This window comes from Neopsephotus bourkii, unplaced genomic scaffold, assembly GCF_033783945.1.
Source record: "Neopsephotus bourkii isolate Nb327-2 ecotype Australia unplaced genomic scaffold, CSIRO-AGI_Nbou_v1 NB_1787, whole genome shotgun sequence".
In the NCBI taxonomy this organism is placed as follows: domain Eukaryota; kingdom Metazoa; phylum Chordata; class Aves; order Psittaciformes; family Psittacidae; genus Neopsephotus; species Neopsephotus bourkii.
Window position 1 is genome coordinate 1,311,798 of NW_026902261.1, and position 19,253 is coordinate 1,331,050.

The 19,253-nt window shown below is 51.9% G+C and overlaps 2 protein-coding genes across 3 annotated transcripts; one reads left to right on the plus strand and one right to left on the minus strand.

Moving 5' to 3' along the window:
• LOC133226478 (uncharacterized) lies at positions 1-790 on the minus strand. Its single transcript, XM_061380084.1, has 2 exons — positions 453-790; positions 1-400 (listed from the first exon to the last, which is right to left on the minus strand). Exons 1-2 carry the CDS (start codon positions 788-790, stop codon positions 70-72), a joined length of 669 nt encoding a protein of 222 aa, XP_061236068.1. The 3' UTR covers positions 1-69.
• Positions 791-3,423: 2,633 nt separating this feature from the next.
• Positions 3,424-18,701, plus strand: MYBL2 (MYB proto-oncogene like 2). 2 transcript variants are annotated; one of them, XM_061380056.1, is made up of 14 exons: positions 3,424-3,443; positions 4,078-4,171; positions 5,296-5,367; positions 5,731-5,823; positions 7,847-8,067; positions 8,226-8,382; positions 9,131-9,400; positions 10,650-11,039; positions 13,027-13,166; positions 14,143-14,242; positions 14,865-14,978; positions 15,515-15,631; positions 16,051-16,197; positions 17,964-18,701. In XM_061380056.1, the coding sequence occupies exons 1-14, from the start codon at positions 3,424-3,426 to the stop codon at positions 18,087-18,089; spliced, it is 2,061 nt and encodes a 686-aa protein (XP_061236040.1). In that variant the 3' UTR covers positions 18,090-18,701. The 2 variants fall into 2 exon arrangements, with proteins under 2 accessions (XP_061236040.1, XP_061236041.1); XM_061380057.1 differs by lacking the exon at positions 10,650-11,039.
• Positions 18,702-19,253: the final 552 nt, after the last annotated feature.

A 19,253-nucleotide genomic window follows, 5' to 3' on the forward strand; every position in this document is an offset into this window, starting at 1 on the left:
GGGGAGGACGGGCGGGTCCACGGGCAGTCACCCCACAGGCCACCACTGCAGCGAGGAGCCGGGGGAGCTTCATGGAGCCTGGTGCAGAAACACAGGGACAGGGTCCAGATGCTTCAGCTGGGGGTCGGGGGTGTCAGATGTGCAGGTCAATGCGGGTGGCCTCCTGAAGGCACCAGGCCAAGACAGAGGAATTACCAGAGAGGTCTCCAGGGATGGTGTGTCCAGGCTAGAGCATCCCAGGAGCCTCAGGTCCTCGGTACTCGCATCCAGGGACAGGCTGATATCCAGGGGGGCTTTTATTGCTGAGATCTCCCACGCTGGTGCTGGCAGCTTCCCAGGGGTTGAGAGGTCACTGCTGAGCTCCGTGCTCTTGGAGAGCAGGCTCCCCAGGGGGTTTGAATGCTTTCACCTCATCCATGAGGCAGCCAGCTCTGCTGTGCTGCTCCCCAGGCAAAGTGGACAGGTCAAAGGCAGCCTCCCGGGGGGGGTGCTTGCAGAAGCAGGTGAGGCTGAGGTCAGAGATGCCCTGGGTCAGGCTGTGCAGGTCACACTTCCCACAGCTGCTCAGAGACTCCAACTGCTTAACAACACACAGAGAACTGCCCTTTGTTATGTTGCCCAAGTCCATGGGAAGCTCCCATGTGTCTGGTTTGGAAGCACTGCTGGAGTCCATGTAGTAAGTGCAGGCAGGAGAAGAATGGGTATGGCTGGAAGGTACTGCCACAAACACATTTTCTAGGATTTCCTTTATGGTCAGGATGTTGGTGCCGTGCTTCTTGGTGGACAGCATGATGCAGAATCTCACCGCTGTCAGGTTTATGGAGATCAGCATGTCCCTGTCAGAACAAAGAGGTTACTGTTCATTACCATTCACTAACAAAGTGTACGCTTAGAGTAGCAGGACCACTCTGTCTCAGTATTGCTTTGGAGATCAAGGAGCTGAGCAGGCTCCAGGATAGGTAGTGGTCATCTGGCCTGTCACTGTCTTGTAGAGCGAGTCATTTGCACCACGGCCTGCTTATTGCGTAAAGGTCGTAACTGAGCCTCCCTAGAGTTGTATTCATTCAGCCTCATCCTATATACCACTATTTTTAGCTTTATATGAGGTATAGAGAGTCTCAGTAAACCTGTTTACCCATCAGTGGTACTAAGAGGGGGCCGGTTTTCCCCAGAATTAAGGCACTTTTTCCTCATTCCTCAAGTCCCTTTGCAGGAGGGGCTAAACCCAGGCTCTAGTTATGATGGGAGAGGCTGAGGAGCAGCTTTCATCTTACCCTTAGTCCCCTACATGATACCACCCCTCCAGACCTGAAGGGGTCTCACAGCCCATAGAGGGCACCAAGGGAGGTCCTCATGGACAGGTCCTCCAGGCAGGCCCCATGCCATGCACTGCTCCCCCTCTACCTGGGAGGGGTGGAGGTTCTCACCACCAGCTCAGCCAGCAGTTGCTTTCCAGGCACCACTAAAGGTGATGGGAGGAGAAGACAGCCACTGCAGTCCAAAAACATTTTTTATGCTGAACACATTAAAAGAATAAAAAGCTCTTAAATTTACTGCAAAGGAGGGATGTATAGTCAGAAAGAAGGAAAGTTTTCTTTAAAAAGCTAAAGTACTTTTTCCCTTAAAGGTAACTTAAATAAATCAGGTTGTGAGAAATGTTAGAGAAATGAAAGCTACATACCAAAAGAATGGACTAAAAAAGCACTGCTTACCCCCAGCTTCTACAGAAACACTCCTCAAAACTTTGATCCTTTACTACCTGTGTTATTTAAAGTGGTTTTATATTTCTGGTACTTCATTAACAGGCTAATTGCCTGATTAAGCTAGTATGGGAGAATGAGGGGGTTTTGTTTGCTTCTTTTTAAGCTCAGGGGCAGTGAGGGTGGGCCATGGCCAACTGCTAGAGGCGGATAGATTCCTGCAAGGGCCTGGTTTATTGTAGCTCATCACTGACTAGCCCTGGAGAGTAGAGGAGCGTGCCCATGGCCTGTGGTCATCTGCTGCTGCAGCAGCAGCAGCAGAAGGATGATGACACACAGAACCTTCCTCCCTAGACCAGCACTCAGGCAGGGTCCACAAGTGACTCCACTCTGGTGAGACTCCCGGTCCTGCAGTCCTGATCCAGCTTTGGGGCCAACAACACAAGAGGGACCTGGAGCTGTTGGAGCGAGTGCAGAGGAGGCCACGGAGCTGCTGCGAGGGCTGGAGCAGCTCTGCTCTGGAGCCAGGCTGAGAGAGCTGGGCTGGGTCAGCCTGGAGAAGAGAAGGCTCCTGAAGGGGAGGCCTTAGAGCAGCTCCAGTGCCGAAAGGGGCTGCAGGAAACCTGGAGAGGGGCTTGGGACAAGGGCCTGTAGGGACAGGCCAAGGGGAATGGCTTGAACCTGCCTGAGGGGAGACTGAGCTGAGCTCTTAGGCAGAAGCTCTTCCCTGTGAGGGTGCTGAGGCGCTGGCACAGGGTGCCCAGAGAAGCTGTGGCTGCCCCATCCCTGGCAGTGCTCAAGGCCAGGTTGGACACAGGGGCTTGGAGCAACCTGCTCTAGTGGAAGGGGTCCCTGCCTGTGGCAGGGGTTGGGACTGGAGGAGCTTTAAGGTCCCGTCCAAGACAAACCAGTCTTTAACTGTATAATCTCTCTTAAGTTTTGTTTTGTTTGCCCTTAAGCAGTGGCTGGGAGCATCCATGCATGCAGGCTGAACACGGATGTTGGCTGTGGTGTGTGCTTTGTGCGCACAGGCAGCATGTGAGCAGCAGAACTCCAAAATGCAGGTGTGCGAAGCCGTGGGGTGTTCAGGGCTGGCTGTCTCCGGGGAGCTGCGCCTACACTCCGTGCCAGCATGACAGTGACAGGGTAGCAGTGCCGCTGCCGGCCGCGGGGCCAGGGCGGAGCTGCGCTTTCCTGCACTGCTTCTCCTCTCTTCTAGGACATGCCAGGCCTGTGCTGAGCCCGGAGCGCGCCCCCGGAGGAAGCAGTACTTCCGGAGTAGGGTGCAGGAGGTGCTTGATTCTTATTTTTCTGTCCGATTTGGGCCAGGCAGCAGCTGCCGGGGGTCCCGCGGTGAGGACATGGGGTGGCCATGGGGAAGAAACCCCTTCCTGGAGCTAAGCCAGGACACGTCCTGAGGGGTTCCCTTTGCACCCCAAACCGCGTTCCTGGAGACCTGCTGCGGATCTTGTCGGGAGGGGAGGTGCGGAATCCTATCCCAGGGAAGAGGCACTGGGGTGCTCGGTGACGGGGCGGGCTCTAGGGCCGCGGGGAGCTCCTCGGGGATGGGGCGGGCGGGCGCTCTTCCGCGCGCGCCTCTTTGTGCGGGCGGGCGGTGGCAGTACGCATGCGCGGCCCGGCCCCGCGCGGCGGGGTGGTGCCGTTGGCGCGAGATAGGAAAGTGCTGCCGCCGCTGCCGCCGCCGCCGCCTCCCGGCCCCGCCATGTCCCGCCGCGGCCGTGGGTGAGTGCCGCTGTCCCGGAGCCCTTCGGCCGCCTCCTGCGCTGCTCCGCGCCGCCATCCGCCCCGGGCGGACCGGTCCCGCTCTCCGGCGGGGCCGCGGGCTGCAGCAGGGCTGCAGCAGGGCCGCGGCCTCGCACCCCGGCCTCTCTATTCCTCAGGGCCCGCTCTAAAGGCTCCGCTTGGCTCTGTCTGTGAGCGGAGTGCAGGCCTGGCGTTAACCCCCATGGTAGGGCAGGCGATGGACAGAGCTCGGGGGAGGAGTGTGTGTGTGTGCGTGCGTGCACTGCGCCTGTCCCTTTTCTTTAGTGCAGCAGTCCGGGAGATCGGTGAGCTGTAAGGTGGGGAAATGGTGCCAGTCCGTCGGTGAAAAGCCTTTCCAGAGAGGCAGAAGGGGAAGGAAATCAAGATGAATGTGCCTTCCCCTGCTCCCAGCAGCATAAAAACTGCTGGTGTACAGTAAGAGTCCAAAGCTGAGGGACTGCTTTAAACTTGGGTGTCAATGTGAGGTGTTTGGGGCTCATTGCTGGAAGAGAATATATCCAGGGCTCTGCTTTGGGAAGTGCAGGTTGCTCTTGGAGCTCTGCTGCCTTTTTATCAGAACTGATAATTATAATTGTCATTTATTTATCTTCAGTGAGGACCTGGATGAGCTGCATTGCCAGGACACTGACCAGGATGTGCCAGAGCAGCGGGATGGCAGGTGTAAAGTCAAGTGGACGCAAGAAGAGGTGAGTGAGAGCTTGGCTGAGAGTAGGTACCTCTGACATGGCATCTTGGGCTTGGGTGCCTCCACCCCAGTCCTCACCTGCCAGCCGTGACACCACCTCCTGCTGTCTTGCTACTGGAGAAGACCCTGTGTCTGTTCTGCTGGTGTGAGCTGAGGTCTCAGTGAGGCCAGGGACTCAGGGGTGTTTGAAGTGTAGCCTGGAGAGCAAGAGCAGCACCAACCGCTTTAGCTTAAGTTTGTGAGCCCTGAGCAAGGGAGCTCCTGCCTGCAGCACTCTGGTCAGCAGAGAGGTTCTGAGGGATGGCTGAGACCTCCAGCAAGTTGAATGTGAAAATGTTCTCCCTTTTTTCTAGCAAAAGAAGGGAATGTTGAGACTACTGGGATCATGGCTTAGTCATCCTGGCTGAGAGCCTGAAATTAATTGGGATATTCTCTTCTGTCCTCCCAGATCCTCCATATTTGTTCTGTGTGAAAACTGAAAGATGTCCTGTTTCCTCTGCGGTATGAACACCAGTTAAGGTGGTCTTTATGCAGGGATCAAAGCCTTGGGCTCATGTTGGGACAGGGAGTAATTTCGTGCCTGTATTTGCCCAGCTGGAGCACACAGGCAAGGCACCTAGAGCAAGCTTTTTGTGAGCTGTACCCCATACCTGGACTATTAACAAGGTTTGTAAAAGAAATGCTGTGGAGCCCCAAAGTGCTGAAAGATGGTAAACCACTGGACTGGTGCTGCTACACTTTAACCATTTAGCTGTCTTGGCCAGGCAAGAGCAGTGGCTGAGCTGGGAAATGAACTGTCTGGTCAGGGTTGTACTGGGGCTGGATAAGCAGGTAGGCTTGGTCACAGGATTTGGACCAGACTGTACTAGAGCAGAGCTGATCTCGTTTTACTCACTGTATGAGCTCACCCTAGTACAGAGTCCAGAAACAGTGTATTCCAGTTGGGTTCCATGTACTGGAGCACTGCTAAAGGATGGGGCAAGCTACCTTTGTCCTCTGAATGCAGAACGCAAAAAAAAAATCCCTTCTTGACAATTCAAAAGATCTAGCTCATTCTCTTGATGCTGTCAGCCCAAGGGTGCCTGCGTTGTGTGTTGCCTTAGTGGATGTCTTTGTTCTTTGCAGGATGAGCAGCTGAAGATGTTAGTAAGACATTATGGGCAGAATGACTGGAAGTTCCTGGCCAGTCACTTTCCTGTAAGTGACCCCTTTCTCAGATGGGAATGTCAGTATTTGCATGTTGCTTCTTGTGCTCATTGCTGGTTCTCTGTGTCTGGAGCACCTTGCACAGTGGAACTCTGCTCTGTGACTGAAGCCCTAGGCTGTGAGTTGCTGCTCCTGCAGAGGGGGGAGACATCTTTCTTGTATAGAGGCCTTTCAAAGGCGAGTTTGTTTGAGGTGGGGTGAGAAATTGAGGCTTCTGTGCCCTAGTCATAGTATGTATTCTCCATGTGCTTCTGCAGGCTTTCTGTGGGCCAGCCTGTGTGTGTGGAGTCTGCAATTGCTTTAGATGTTGTTGGAGCCTCCAGTCTAACACGTGGCTATTCTTGTGACTTCTAGAACCGCAGTGATCAGCAGTGTCAGTACCGGTGGTTGCGAGTGTTGAATCCAGACTTGGTTAAGGGCCCTTGGACCAAAGAGGAGGACCAAAAGGTAAGTCAGGGCTGAGAGGATCTGACTGTTTGGACTGTGACTCTCTGAGGAGAGGAAGGAGGTGAAAGACCCTTGGGTCTTTTAGTAAAGTGTGCGTAGTTTCCTCCAAGGGTGGGTGACGGTTAAAGCGGCACTGACTTGTTCTGGGCAGCCTAATGCAAACGTGGCTGCAGTGTGCAAGAGCAGGTCTAGGCCTGTTCAGCTAAACATCTTCCTTTCACGCACGGTACTGGTACAGTAGGCCACCAAGTGAGGGAGCAGAAAAGGGAATTAATTCATCTGCCTGCTGGCAGATCTCCACCTGACCTGGCCGTGTTGGATCTAAGAGAAAAGAAAACTGTTATTTCCTGTGCCTCAGTAGGCCTGCTAGATGAACTGTGACTTCTGTAAGCCTCTTTCTCTGCTGATTCCAGAATGAACTGAGAGGGCCATCTCAGACAGACTGATCTTGATAGGCTTAAGAGAAATTGGAATGAATTCTAACTTCTACCAAGGTTTTTTGCTGCTAAATGTCCTACTTTGGCAGATTCTTTTTTAACACTTCTGCTCCCCTGTTTCTTTCCCTTTTAATCCCGTTACAGGCTGTTACTGTCCACCTTGCATCCCATCTGTGTGTTATGTTAAGCACATCGTAGGGAAGCTTCTCATGATGTCCTCCTACCTTCCTACAGCAGAGCTGTTGCTGCCCACTTTGCTCTTCCCTTTGTGTATCTTGACTCTGCCACCTTACCCATCCTGGTCAGGCCAGGCTTCAACTTTCCCTGGACTCAGCATATTGCTTTGCCCTGCAAGCACTCCAGCTCCTGTGCCTGTGCCTCAGTTTGGTGTCTTTGGTCCATCTTTCTGTGCTTGATAGTCAAGAGTCTGAAATAAGGACATCTGTTACGAGCTAAAAGTTCTGTGGGCATCACCTATGTACCTGCACCTTTCAGTTGAGCACAGCTGGCCAGAGTACAAATGCTCTTTGAGACTTCTTCAGCCTCTTCTCTAAGGTTTGGGGAGACTTTATAACAGTCTTCCAGTGCCTAAAGGGGACTACAGGACATCTGGAGAGGGACTTTGGACAAGGGGTGGTAGTGACAGGACAAAGGGGAATGACTTCAAACTGACAGAGGGAAGGTTGAGATTAGACATTAAGAAGAAGCTCTTCTCTATGAGTGTGGTGAGACAGTGGCACAGGTTGCCCAGAGAAGCTGTGGCTACCCCATCTCTGGCAGTGTTCAAGGCCAGGTTGGACACAGGGGCTTGGAGCAAGCTGCTCCAGTGGAAGGTGTCCCTGCCCGTGGCAGGGGTTGGAATTGGATGAGCTTTAAGGTCCCTTCCAACCCAAACCGTTCTATGGTTCTATGATTTTTGTGGGCAGAGCACTGCAGGCAGTAAATTGTTTCATCCTGACTGTGCTGTGGACATACTGCAGGGGCTCAGAACAGATTCTGTGCTCAGAAGTATTTGCATTTGAGCCTCAAGCAGAAGTGATAAAGTGCATGGCTCTGTGCATCCTGATGCTAGCAGGGCATGGAGCTGCAGCCCTGGCATGTCCTTGTTGTAGCACACTATTAGAGGGAGGCTGCGCCCAGTGGGCAGACTAGGGCAGAGCTGGTGGGGGACTGTGTTCATGTGGCCTTGTCCTTGGTAAGAGGGAGGGCAGAGGAGCCTTGGAGCACATGGGACTTGGCCCTCGCTCAGAAATGGGCTTGTGTTTCTACATGTGGTGCCCTCTGCCCCTGGTGCCCCATCTCCACCCCATCTTCTGTGAGCAGTCCTCTGCCTTCACACGTGCCATGTGGCAAAACGTCTGCATGGAAACAGCCTCTTTTAGAAATTTGGCTGAACTGTTGCTCTCTCAAATGCTGGTACATCTGATTGTCAGTGCTGGTTCCCTCCAGCTTTTTCTCCAATGGGGCCTTTCTCTGACTGGCTCTACCTGGTCCTAAGAGAGGTGAAGAGCAAAGCTTGACGATAGCTGTATTGAACTTCCCGTCCTTTACTCCATTTCCTTATTTTCCTCCCGCTCTCTTCAAAGGTAATTGAGCTGGTTAAAAAGTACGGCACCAAACAATGGACCCTGATAGCCAAGCACCTGAAAGGGCGGTTAGGGAAGCAGTGCCGGGAACGGTGGCATAACCACCTAAACCCTGAGGTGAAGAAATCCTCGTGGACAGAGGAGGAGGATCGCATCATTTTTGAGGCCCACAAGGTGCTGGGGAATCGATGGGCGGAGATTGCCAAGCTGCTGCCTGGAAGGTAGGACTTCTTTGCTCACTGGTGCCTTCGCAGCTGGGTGGCCTGTGGAAATCCATGTGTTGAGCTCAAGGATGGTGCTGGAGAGCATGTAGGAGCTGTTAGCTGTGCTTTAAAGCTGCTGTAAATGGTGACTTTTTTTCCTTCTGATCTCTCGGTAGGACCGACAATGCTGTGAAAAATCACTGGAACTCCACCATCAAGCGAAAGGTAGACACAGGAGGCTTCCTCAATGAAACTAAGGAGTCCAGGTCACTCTACTTGCTTGTGGAGGTGGATGAGAAGGAGAGCCAAAGTCAAACAAAAGCTGGGAGCCAGGTACTGCACCATCACCTATGCAGCATGCACCTGGGCCAGTCCCCTACTCTGCCAATGTAGATCAGAGCTGTTCCTCCTGCCTCCCACGTTGCCTCTGGCACAGACTCGTGTCTTCAGAAATAGTCTGTGCCTTCTCCCAGCCTTTTCTAAGAGACTGGCTCTTGGGAGATCTCTCCCTCCAGGAGCCAGAGGTGTAATGTAAGCCTGAGTGTGTTATCCAGGCGGAGAACAGCAGTCTGCTAGTGCTGGTATCTTGCCAACTCCAGTATCAGAACTGTCTCAGAGACAGATTATTTTTGTTTTGGCCCAGTAGTGCTGTCGCTGGTGGAAGAAGGAGGCTGCCCCAGACAATGGGGGAGGTATGATGAAGAGGTGTTTTGTTCCTTTCCGCTAAAAAAAGTGAAGCAGGGAAAGTACACCTTTTTCATGAAGAAAATATGTAGTTTTCCCCGGGCGGGCTCTTGGGAATTAGGAAGTGCAGAATTAGTGCTGCCTGCTTAGCCTATGTTTAACTTTCTCCTGGGATACTGTTAAGTAAAACCTTAAACATGTTTATCCTTTATGGACTTCTGTTTGAATGGTGTGTGGGACAGAGCAGTGAGGAAGAATAGGGATGGGAGACAAACTGAATGGCTGGTGGGAAAGCAGGTGGAGCAGAATGTGTCCAGGGACCCTTGCTCTTTGTCCCTAGGACATTTATTCCCTTAGTTTGTACTAAAAGTTGGACTTCTTTGTTGTATGTGCGAAGAGCATCCTGCCCAACTGGCCAGTCAATATCTCTGAAATAAAGGAAGAGGACGTCAGTGACGACGAAGTGGCGGGTGTACAGGAGCTGCACTCAGAGCTGCCAGCCACGGAACTGGCAGAGCATAATGCTGAGGGGACCCCAGATGATGCGGTGCCTGAGGATGCCTCTTCGCTTGTCACATCGCCATACAAATGGGTTGTCGAAGCTGCCAACTGTTTGTACCCAGCATCTGGACCAGCCTTCAATGAAGCTCTGGACATGATTGAATCTGTAAGTAACAATCCGTGCTTTTCCAGGCAATGTTGAAAGACCGAATTTCATCCTCTCCCCTTGCTCATCACCATAGGCATCCTGAGGAGGACTGGGTCTGTCACTGGCTTGTGGCTTCCCACTGTGTGCTGTGAGCCCTGTCTCTTTACTAGGACAAGATTAGGCCTTCCCAGCTCTGTGAGTATTGCTCTGGGCTTGCAGATTCTCCTAGGCTGATGTCCTTGTGCCTGGGCTCTGCTGACGTGGAAGGCTGTAGATGCTGGTAAACCTGATCTCAACCCTCCTTTATCAGGCAGTGTCCCCAGCTCTCCCTTTCCTAACGGTTCGGGCCTGTGCTTCTTGGCTTTACTTTTCCTCCTGTTATGGGATGAGATAGGACAGGACAGACTGGGAGTGGGCCAGGCCCACTTGTAGTGTGCAGGACAGACTCCTTCACACTGGGATGATGACACCATTTGATTTCAGTGGAGGTAGCTTTACTGAAACTAGTAATTGGGCCAGTCAAGCAGTGCTGGAGGTCCCTAGGGTGACAGGCATGTCAGGAAGTGAGGCTGGCTAGAACCAACAGAGCACTTTGCTGCCCTCAGAGGGAAGATGTCTCTGAAGCACCTAGCCTGCCTAAGGAGCTTATGAGCTGATTATCTCTGAAGGATACGTTTTGCATCTGTACAGGAGGACTGAGAGTCCTTTCCCAAGGCTTAATGGCCTATCTGGGGGTCCTTAGGGGCCTGCTTGAATGGTACATTGGCTGTTGGTAGGGTTGAGCTGTGAAGCAGATGATCTCTGAACTGGTGTGGTTATTTTTAATCTGCTTTCAGCTGAGCCCTGTGTCCAGCTGTGCTGATGTGCCAAAGACCATGATTTGGTGTTAGGTGACAGTCACTTCATTCAGCTGCTGTCCCCAGAGTTACTCCCAGCTTCTTTGTCCCCTCTGTGTGTGGGAGCAGCTGTTTGTGCAGCTGTGCTATGAACTGAACTGGGAAACCAACCTTCTGTAAATAGAAAAAACCTGCTCTATGCACAGGCAGCAGCTTTCAGTTGGGTCAGTTCCCTGCTCATGTTCTCAGCTGTGCTGGCAGCAGAGAAGAGGGCTTGAGCTCTCCTCTAGCCAGGCTTATTGCAAAAGCTGGTGCAATCTCACACCACTCCCGCCACCTCACTCATTTCACCTCCCAGTTCGTATCTGCATCTGTACCATCTGCTCAGCTTTCCTTCCTGGGCTGCTTCTGATGATTTCCCTTGTGAGCAGGACCCAGATGGGTGGTGTGATCTGACCCAGTTTGACCTGCCTGAGGAACCCTCTGCCAGCAGCAGCAGCAGCAGCAGCAGCAGCCCAGTGAGGCAAACCCCCAGCAAACCAACGTCGTCCCTGCCCAGTGTGACCGAATACCGCCTGGATGGCCACACCATCTCTGACCTCAGCAAAAGCAGCAAAGGGGAGCTCATCCCCATCTCACCACATGCAGAGGTGAGCTTTGGCACGCCACCCTCTGTGCTGAAGAGGCAGAAGAAGAGGAAGATCATGCTCTCCCCAGTCACAGAGAACGTCACCAGCACCAGCCTTTCCTTCCTTGACTCCTGCAACAGTATGACGCCGAAGAGCACCCCTGTCAAGACACTGCCCTTCTCTCCATCTCAGGTATGGAGCCGTGGCAGAGTTCAGTCGAGCTGCTCCTCTGCTTGGGCTTGGTTGTGAGCTAATAAGCGTGTTAATGCTCTGTCTACTTGCCTTAATACTGTGTGTTCCCATCAGCTCTGTCAGTTTTGTGCTTCTCCTCCCTTGAACTGAGCCAGTGCTAGTGTGCAGCATATGTCTCTTTGCTAAAACAAGACGTAGAGCCTGGATACTGGTACTGCTTGTCTTAAGTGCTGCCCTTCCTGTGGAGCAGCAGCTTATGCCTGCCTCTGCGAGTGCTTGCAGCATCAGGAAGGCTCAGCCACCCTGAGTGGTGGGCAGGGCATGTGCTCACTATGATAAAGAATCACCACCGTGCAGATGTACATGCCTGCCCACTGCGGGATTGCTTCTGTCCCAGGGGTGCTTTTGTCCCCAGGGCAATGCTGCCCTAGCTGTGGTTAGCAGAGTGGCAACAGTGACAAGTGGCTTTCCCTGTTTATTTCCAGTGAAGTCACACAGGCAGGCTCAGCACCATGTGCCTCGTGCAGATCTTTGTGTTGCTGTGCTCAGGAAAATGCTCCTGATCTTGTCTTCATTGCAAAAGGAACTCTGATCATTCAGCCTTTGTCATGACTCCACACAAATGTGGTGAACAGTCACGGAATCAACCAGGTTGAAAGAGATCTTCAAGATCACTGGGTCCAGCCTTTCTCCCAACATGCATCATCTCTGAGCACTGTGGTGTTCAAACCCACTACTGTCTCACGTACTGATATAGTGGAGTTCTGTCTATATAACAGAATAAAGACCGTTGTGTTCTCCAGCACAGTTCCCACAGCTGCTCTGTTATTCAGATCCTGCTTACCCGTGCCTTTATTTCTGCAGTTTCTGCAGCCCAGGGCAGTACATGGGAAAGTACCAAAGGGCAGTCTGACACCTGTGTTGAGGATGAGGCCACCTGCAGTCCAGTGTCCAGCTCTGTGGCCACCCAACACAAGAGGCATGTGGAGCTGGCTGGAACAGTTCTGCTCTGGAGCCAGGCTGAGAGAGCTGGGCTGGGTCAGCCTGGAGAAGAGAAGGCTCCTGAAGGGGAGACCTTAGAGCAGCTCCAGTGCCTAAAGGGGCTGCAGGAAAGCTGGAGAGGGGCTTGGGACAAAGACCTGTAGGGACAGGCCAAGGGGAATGGCTTGAACCTGCCAGAGGGTGGAACTGGATGAGCTTTAAGGTTCCTTCCAACCTAAATGAGTCTGAGATTCTATGACCTCAAATGCAAAGCCAACAAGAACTGGGATATCATAGCAGTACCTGAAATGTGCAGCTCTGTAGATTGTGAAATGCCTCAATTAAATCTGAGAAGGCAAACGGCATAGCCTGCCTCTAAGGCTGAGCTTCTGCCATCAATAAATGTAATACATAGAGCTCTTCTCTCCTGATGGGTTCTTGGGTACAATCCTCATCCCTTATGGGAGTAAAATTGTCACTTTTTAGCTGTCATGAAGTAAAATCCCAGCAGGGATGAGATAGTTTGTAGTTTTCTCACAGTTGAGGCTGAAGATGTCTCAATTCAAAATCTGTTATCTTGAATGCTGTTGTGTTGTGTCCACGCTTGTGTCTTCCTTCCCATTTGTCAGCCTGAGACCAGAACAGACCTTTGGTGGGCTGGGTTTACTCCTCCTTCACCATTTTGCTTGGCTGTATCTGGACTAGTGCAAGGAGAGATTTTTCTCCCACCTTATAGATGCTTGTAGTTGTATCAGTTCATCCCTTTTGGGAAGTGAATAACCTTTAGAGGTGTGAGGCACCTTCTGGCAACTTTCACATGTGTATCCATGCACAGGACTGTGAGAGTCATCAAGGTTTATACTGGGACTGATTGGTCTTCTGCCACTCAGTATGGGAGGATTGTCCCTATTTCAGGTTTTCCCCAGTATTTAGGAAAAAGTAATGACTGGTGGTACTATGCTGGAATGCTTGAGACTGAGTATCTTCTCTTTCCTGTGCTTTGCAGTTCTTAAACTTTTGGACCAAACAGGATACACTTGAACTGGAGAACCCATCTCTGACTTCCACACCTGTGTGTAGTCAGAAGGTGATCGTCACCACTCCTCTGCACAGGGACAAGACCCCTCTGCTCCAGAAGAACTCGGCGTAAGTCCTTTCCTCCTCCTCTCTTGGCCATTGTCCTTTTCCACAGAGGAGTCTGGTCCAGTTCAAGCAGACTTGTACTGGCACAGCTGAGAGAGGGCCAGGGGACTTCCTTAAGGCAGCATTTCCCCCAGAGACTGCTCTTCTCTGAACTGCAGGGATCGAGTGTCCAGGCTGATTGAAGCAATAGCCCAGTAACCGCCATTGTGCTTGGCTGCTGGGTGGGTTGTTGCCTTCTGTGTTGCCTTCGTTTGGGAAACGCTGCTGTGCTGTGAGCCCTGCTTCCTTCCCTGTGTGCCAGCAGGGAAGGGATTTTGACTTCCTTAACAAGAGCTGTTAAGATCCATCCCTTGAGCTCTGCAGCCTTTGATTTGCTTGACCTGAGGGGCACTCTAGGGCGATGGTTACCCAGGGCACTGTACCAGGGGGGTGAGAAGGGATGGTCTGCACAGGTGATGCTTTGCTGGTGGACTGAAGCAGCACAGTGTTAGGGGGTGCTGGTTGTGTTAGCAAAACCACTCTGCTGTTGGCATGGCCCAGAGCAGCTTCCCCATCCAGGTGACATGAACTGGCTGAGCTGCTCTCAGTGCATTCACACCCAGGAGTTCTGCTCATCCAGCTCTGGCTGTCACAAGCCCAAGTAGCACCTGAGCAGCTTCACCTGCACAAGCAGTGCAGAATAAGGCTGGGCTGCTGAGCTGTTGCCTGTGTCAGGATGTATACTGCTTTAGGGCAAGGGTGCTTTGTAGCTGGTAGGATGGAGCAGTAGAGCTGACATGTCTGGAGGATTGTTTTCCCTACTGAAAGCTCCTGTTTTGCCCTGTTTGCAGCCCAGGGACAGTCCAGCCAGGTCAGGATGGCTTCTGCTGCTCCTTCCACATGAGACTGCAGGCGGCTCATGTCATGACAAGGCTCGGAAGGACAGGTTTACTTTGTGTGGGTTACAGCATGCCTGATCCTGTGTCTTTTCTGCTTCCAGGTTTGTTACACCAGATCAGAAGTATGTGGTGGACAGCACACCTCACACCCCCACACCTTTCAAAAATGCCCTGGAGAAATATGGACCAATCAGGCCTCTGGTAATTATTGGGTGGGTCTGCCCCTTGCTGATGGCAGAAGCAGAATGAATGCAAAGGGGACATGGGGTAGGTTGCAGCAGAGCTGTGAGCTTGCTGTTAACTGTGCTGTAACAGAGCAGTTTAGTAGTGCCAAGCTGAGGTGGGAGGGATGAGGGGGACCTTGTCATGGTGAACATGTCCTGGTGAGTAGCCACAGGACTTTTAGCTCCTCTGTAAAGCAGCTAAAATTGCCCAAACCTGCCCTTGAATCAGGCTGCAGTGCTATACTACTGATGAACTTAAGGGAAACCAAGGAAACAATCTACCTAGGCATCCCAGACGAACTGGGTCTCCTAATGTCAGTGTTGTAGGGATGGCAGTTTCCAGCATTTCAGGCCTTTTGTGCATACTGGTCTCTTGATGGTGCTTTGGGGTTCAGCTGGTAGGAGTCTCTCATGCTTGGAGATCTTGTAAATCTGTCAGGCTAGCAGAAATCTCATTGTTCCAGCTGGGAAGTAAATAAGTTGTGTTCTCCCACTGTGTGCTCCTCTAACCCTACTATCCCTTGAGGGAAATACCTGTGGGTATGCGCAGCATACAGGTTTTGACTGTCTTATGTTTTCTCTCTGCCTTTTCACACCAGCCCCAGACTCCTCACCTGGAAGAAGACTTGAAAGAGGTGCTCCGAAGTGAAGCTGGCATCGAACTTATCATAGAGGATGATGTGAAGCCTGAGAAACAGAGGAGGAAACAAGGAGTGAGCTGGTTTTGCACCTTGTACCTGTGGCTGAGCTGTTCTGTGCTGTTTAGGGGTGTTTTGCTGGTTTTGTTCATACCGCTGTTGATGCCCAAATGTTTTTGGGCTGTGGCTGCTGTCTTTTAATCAGCAAGAGGTGCCTGAGGCTAAGGCCTGCTTAAAATCCTGCCGGCTTTGTTCTGGTTTATGCTGAGCTTGGGGCATGCTAGGAGAGACCCATGTCCGTAACCCATAGGAGACACCATGGCACACTTGGAGCATCTGTGGAAAGCTGGCTCCCAGAAGGCTGTGGGCATGTATGCAGTGTCTGTTGGCTCAGTTCTGGTGGCCTTTCTTTCCTACTGGAAGAGGCTTCCTCTTACAAATCTGTGGCTCTTGGTGCCAGGAGGCACTCTGGAAGTTGCTGTGCCATGTGGTGGGAAGATGTTAGAGCAGTGCAGATGTGGGCTGACATGAGCTTGGTGTGCACCGTGGGCTGTGAAGATGGCAGTTCGCAGGTTGATTCATGCTGGCACTTGCTTTCCTATGCCCCCCAGTTGCGCAGGAGTCCCATCAAGAAGGTCCGGAAGTCTCTGGCGCTAGATATTGTGGATGAAGATATGACACAAAATACGCCTGCCCTCCCCAAGACTGTCTGCTTCAAAAGAGCTCAGGTGAGGGGTGTTGTGCTCAGAGCAGGGGCAGAGTTAGCTTCTGCTCCACAGAATCTTAGAATCCCAGACTGGTTTGGGCTGGAAGGGACCCAAAAGCTAAAGGGATCCTCCAGCTCCAACCCCTGCCACGGGCAGGGACCCCTTCCACTAGAGCAGGTTGCTCCAAGCCTCTGTGTCCAACCTGGCCTTGAGCACTGCCAGGGATGGGGCAGCCACAGCTTCTCTGGGCACCCTGTGCCAGCGCCTCAGCACCCTCACAGTGAAACCCTGTGCAAGGGAGTGGTGGGAGCTTTGCCACCTGGAGCTGCCTTTGAGCAGCACATGTGAATGTGGATGAAGGGCTGGAGTTGTTAGCTGGTCTTGTGGCCAGGCCACATATCAGCACTGTTCAGACAAATTAATTTCTTTCGTTTTTGCAGCCTGTGAATTTCCTGGCGAGGTCCCTAAACCTTTCCTCCTCGAGCAGGAAGAACGACAGTGGTTTGCTCAACAGAGCCTTTGTGCAAGTGCAGCCAGAGAAAATGTCCTGCAGGAAAATGCCCAGCCATTTCAGACCACCAGCACCGGTAAGCTCTGCAGCTATTCCTCCCTCAGTCAGAGGTGAACTGCTAGGGCAGCCCTTGTCCCCCCTCCTCAGGGGGAGGAGCAAGGGGTTGAAGCTCCAAAACGTGTTTCTCACCCCTGTGGTTTTTAGGGTGTTTCTGGGTTGCGGTGAAGGCTGCATACTATTGGCAGCACAAGTTGGCTTTATCCTGCCGTTTACTTGAACCCGTGATGAGTAGAGTGTGCCACCTTGTGGCTTATGCTGGCATTGGTGGTGTTACTGCTACCTGTGCCACACAGGTGTATCTGGGTTGAGCTAGAGTCACAGCAGCCTACAAATGGCCTCTGGGGCATAAACGGTTTCTCGTGCTCTCCTTAAAATCTTCAGCACTTGGAGTATTTGCAGGCAGAGTGCACAAGTGTGTGTGGGGTATCCTTGCTTTGTTAGCCAGTGTAGCATAGAGAAGGGGATTTGGACCATGATTGTGCAGGTGTTTGCTCGGGCCAAGTCATCAGGGCTCTCTTGTAGCTTGAATGAGGGTGGAAATATGTGCTCTGCTTGGGGGGGGGGTGTGTGTGTGAACTGCAACTGGGGGCTAGAGTGGGCGATTTTCACATCCCAGGAAGAGCTGTAATGCAGTGTTGTCTTCACTGAAAAGCATTGGCTCCGTCTTAATGAAACACTGCAGTGAGGGGGTTGCATCTGTCCCTGGATTAGAGCTGTTGTGAAAGCTCTTTCTTCTGACAAATAAGTACTCCTCAGCCAGAGTAATTCCTTCCCCTTCTCGAGCCCTCCTTAGACACTTCCATTTCTTCTTCTGTCCTGTGTAGGGTCATATTGCTCTCGGAGCTAATAGGTCTGCATAAATAAAGCTTTGTGACTGACTTGAAGGTGACAGTAAGGCAGCTTGTGTGGTGACAGTACAGATATGCAGTGAAACCCCGTTGCCCAAGAACAGCAGAGCTGTCTATGGTACTGTGGGGCTCTTGGGTTTTATTGTACCGGACTGGTGTTCCTAGCAATGGCAGTTATTTATTAAGGAAGCTTACCTAGCCCTGGCTGAACCCAAAGCCATGCTGTTGGCTGCACAGGCTGTTCTTACTGCAAGTGCTGAAGCTCGAGCTCTGGTCCCTTGCAGTGCATGTCAGTGGGTATTTCCAGGTCAGGACCTTGTGTCTCTTGGCTGCATTTGTCAGATCATTTGCAGGTTTTTCCTGGAGTGCAAAACTGTGTCATAGGTGCCCTTTCTGCATGCAGTGACTGAAGCACACGTGGGTTTTCAGCTGTTCCTTTGTGCTGAAACTGAAGGCACCAAATTGCAGTTAAGGATGGTCTTTGACTAATCTGGACCTGGGCTGACCATCTCCTGCAGGAATTTAACTGGTTAGGAATAAACCCCAAAGTTGTTCTTGCATTCCTCATATCCCTCTGGAAGCTCTTCCATACAAGGAGCGTTAGCTAGTTTGTGCTCGTGGGTTTTGTCTCAAGCCAGGTAGGGGCAAGGCCCGAAAGGGCGCGAGGCTTGTTCTGAAATGGAGCATTTGCCTGGGAAGCTCCTGAATGTAACCTTCCTCTGCTTGAAATCACCACTTCAGCTGAGATCAGTAACCGGCAGTGTGCGAGTTCTTCCCGGTTGGAAGATGGGTGCTCCTAAGGCAAATATTTTATTTCTCTTGGATAGCAGATAACAGTTTATTTATCTTTGCAGTCTTTCAAGAAAGGAAATTGACGTAATGTTTGTCCTCTCCCCTCACTGTGTTGTACATTTGCTTTCTTTTCCCTCTGTAGATGACCAGGGCTTGGAAAGTGGTAGCCTGTGGTGGAACCAGAGACCAACTCTTCATGCAGGAGAAAGCTCGACAGTTTTTGGGCATGTTGAAACAGACTCACACATCAAGGACCTTAATCTTATAATGAAGGATTGTTCTACTTTTCTTATTTTATTTTATTTTTCTATCAGTGGAGGGGGGACCATAGGGAAAAGCTCTCCTCTGCCAGGCCTTAGTGTGGGTGGATTTTTTCCTTTCTGTTCCCAGGTAGCTCTACATTGTAATAAATCGGGCTAACTGCTGGCTGATGTGTGGAATGCAAGTTTGGGGACCAAGGAGGCAGGGTTGGAGAGCAAACAGCAAGACCTCTGTCTGCAAGACCTTGACAGAAGCAGCAGCAGACAGCGGCGTTCCACCTCAGAGCAGTGTGTGCAGCAGGCAGTGGAGGCTGGCCTGGCCTGGCTTCTCAGCCTGCCTGGATCTCGTGCCGGTACCTCGGGAATGGCTTTTGTGAAGGTTCCAGCATGTCTGGTGTCTGCTGACTTTCCCTAGGAGATGGAGCCGTCCCCTTCCCTCTGGGAGGAGGGGGAGGGTGTTGTGTGCTTGTGGAAGATGTGCTTTGGGGTGACGTGTACTGGGAGGTGGCCTCTTGCTCTCTGTGGGGCTGTTTTGTCCTAGCATGCTGCAGAATGGGAGTATCAGTTGCCTCTCCTCAGAGCTGTGCTCCCTCTTCAAATAAATGACGGTGCTGACATCACCCTGTCACTCCGACTCTGACTCTGCCAGGGCCTTGCAGTGCTCGGAGGAAGAGGCAGTGCTGTGCTGGGGGCTGAGATGCAGCAGAGCACTGTTCGACAGGTACGATCACTTGCCTGGCATGCTGCTGAATTTGTGTTAGCCTCTTGGTATGGGGAAAAAGGGATGGTTCCCACTAGCCTCAGTGGTTGAATCATCTGTGAAGAAATTCTTTGGTTACTTTATGGGGAGCTGCCACTGTGTTTGAGCTTATTGGGGCTGGGATTTCTGCAAAGTTACAGCAGTGGATGAGGGCTGCAGAGACCGAGAAGCTGGAAAGAGCACTAAATATGTGGGATGCAGCAGAACCTCTTCCGTTCCCATTCCTTTGGAAGCCAAAACTGCATTCATGTACTGTTCCAGAGTTGCACCTGTAGTGTGGTGTCCTCTTTTGACATAGCCAAGGCTGAAACGGGGTGATTGTAGCAATATGTTGAACGTTTGCAATTGGAAAGGTGCTGGGGAAAATGAAGAGCAACTTGCTGATTAGATGCTTCAGGTTATTGGACCTAAC

Excerpts from the sequence above, each read along its gene's own strand:
- LOC133226478 (XM_061380084.1), bottom strand. The coding sequence starts at position 790 with ATGCTGTCCACCAAGAAGCACGGCACCAACATCCTGACCATAAAGGAA. Across the intron at positions 401-452 it reads GCCTTTGACCTGTCCACTTT|TTCAAACCCCCTGGGGAGCC; the intron begins GCCTGGGGAGCA and ends GAGGTGAAAGCA.
- MYBL2 (XM_061380056.1), top strand. The coding sequence starts at position 3,424 with ATGTCCCGCCGCGGCCGTGG. Across the intron at positions 3,444-4,077 it reads ATGTCCCGCCGCGGCCGTGG|TGAGGACCTGGATGAGCTGC; the intron begins GTGAGTGCCGCT and ends ATTTATCTTCAG. Across the intron at positions 14,243-14,864 it reads ATGGACCAATCAGGCCTCTG|CCCCAGACTCCTCACCTGGA; the intron begins GTAATTATTGGG and ends TTTTCACACCAG.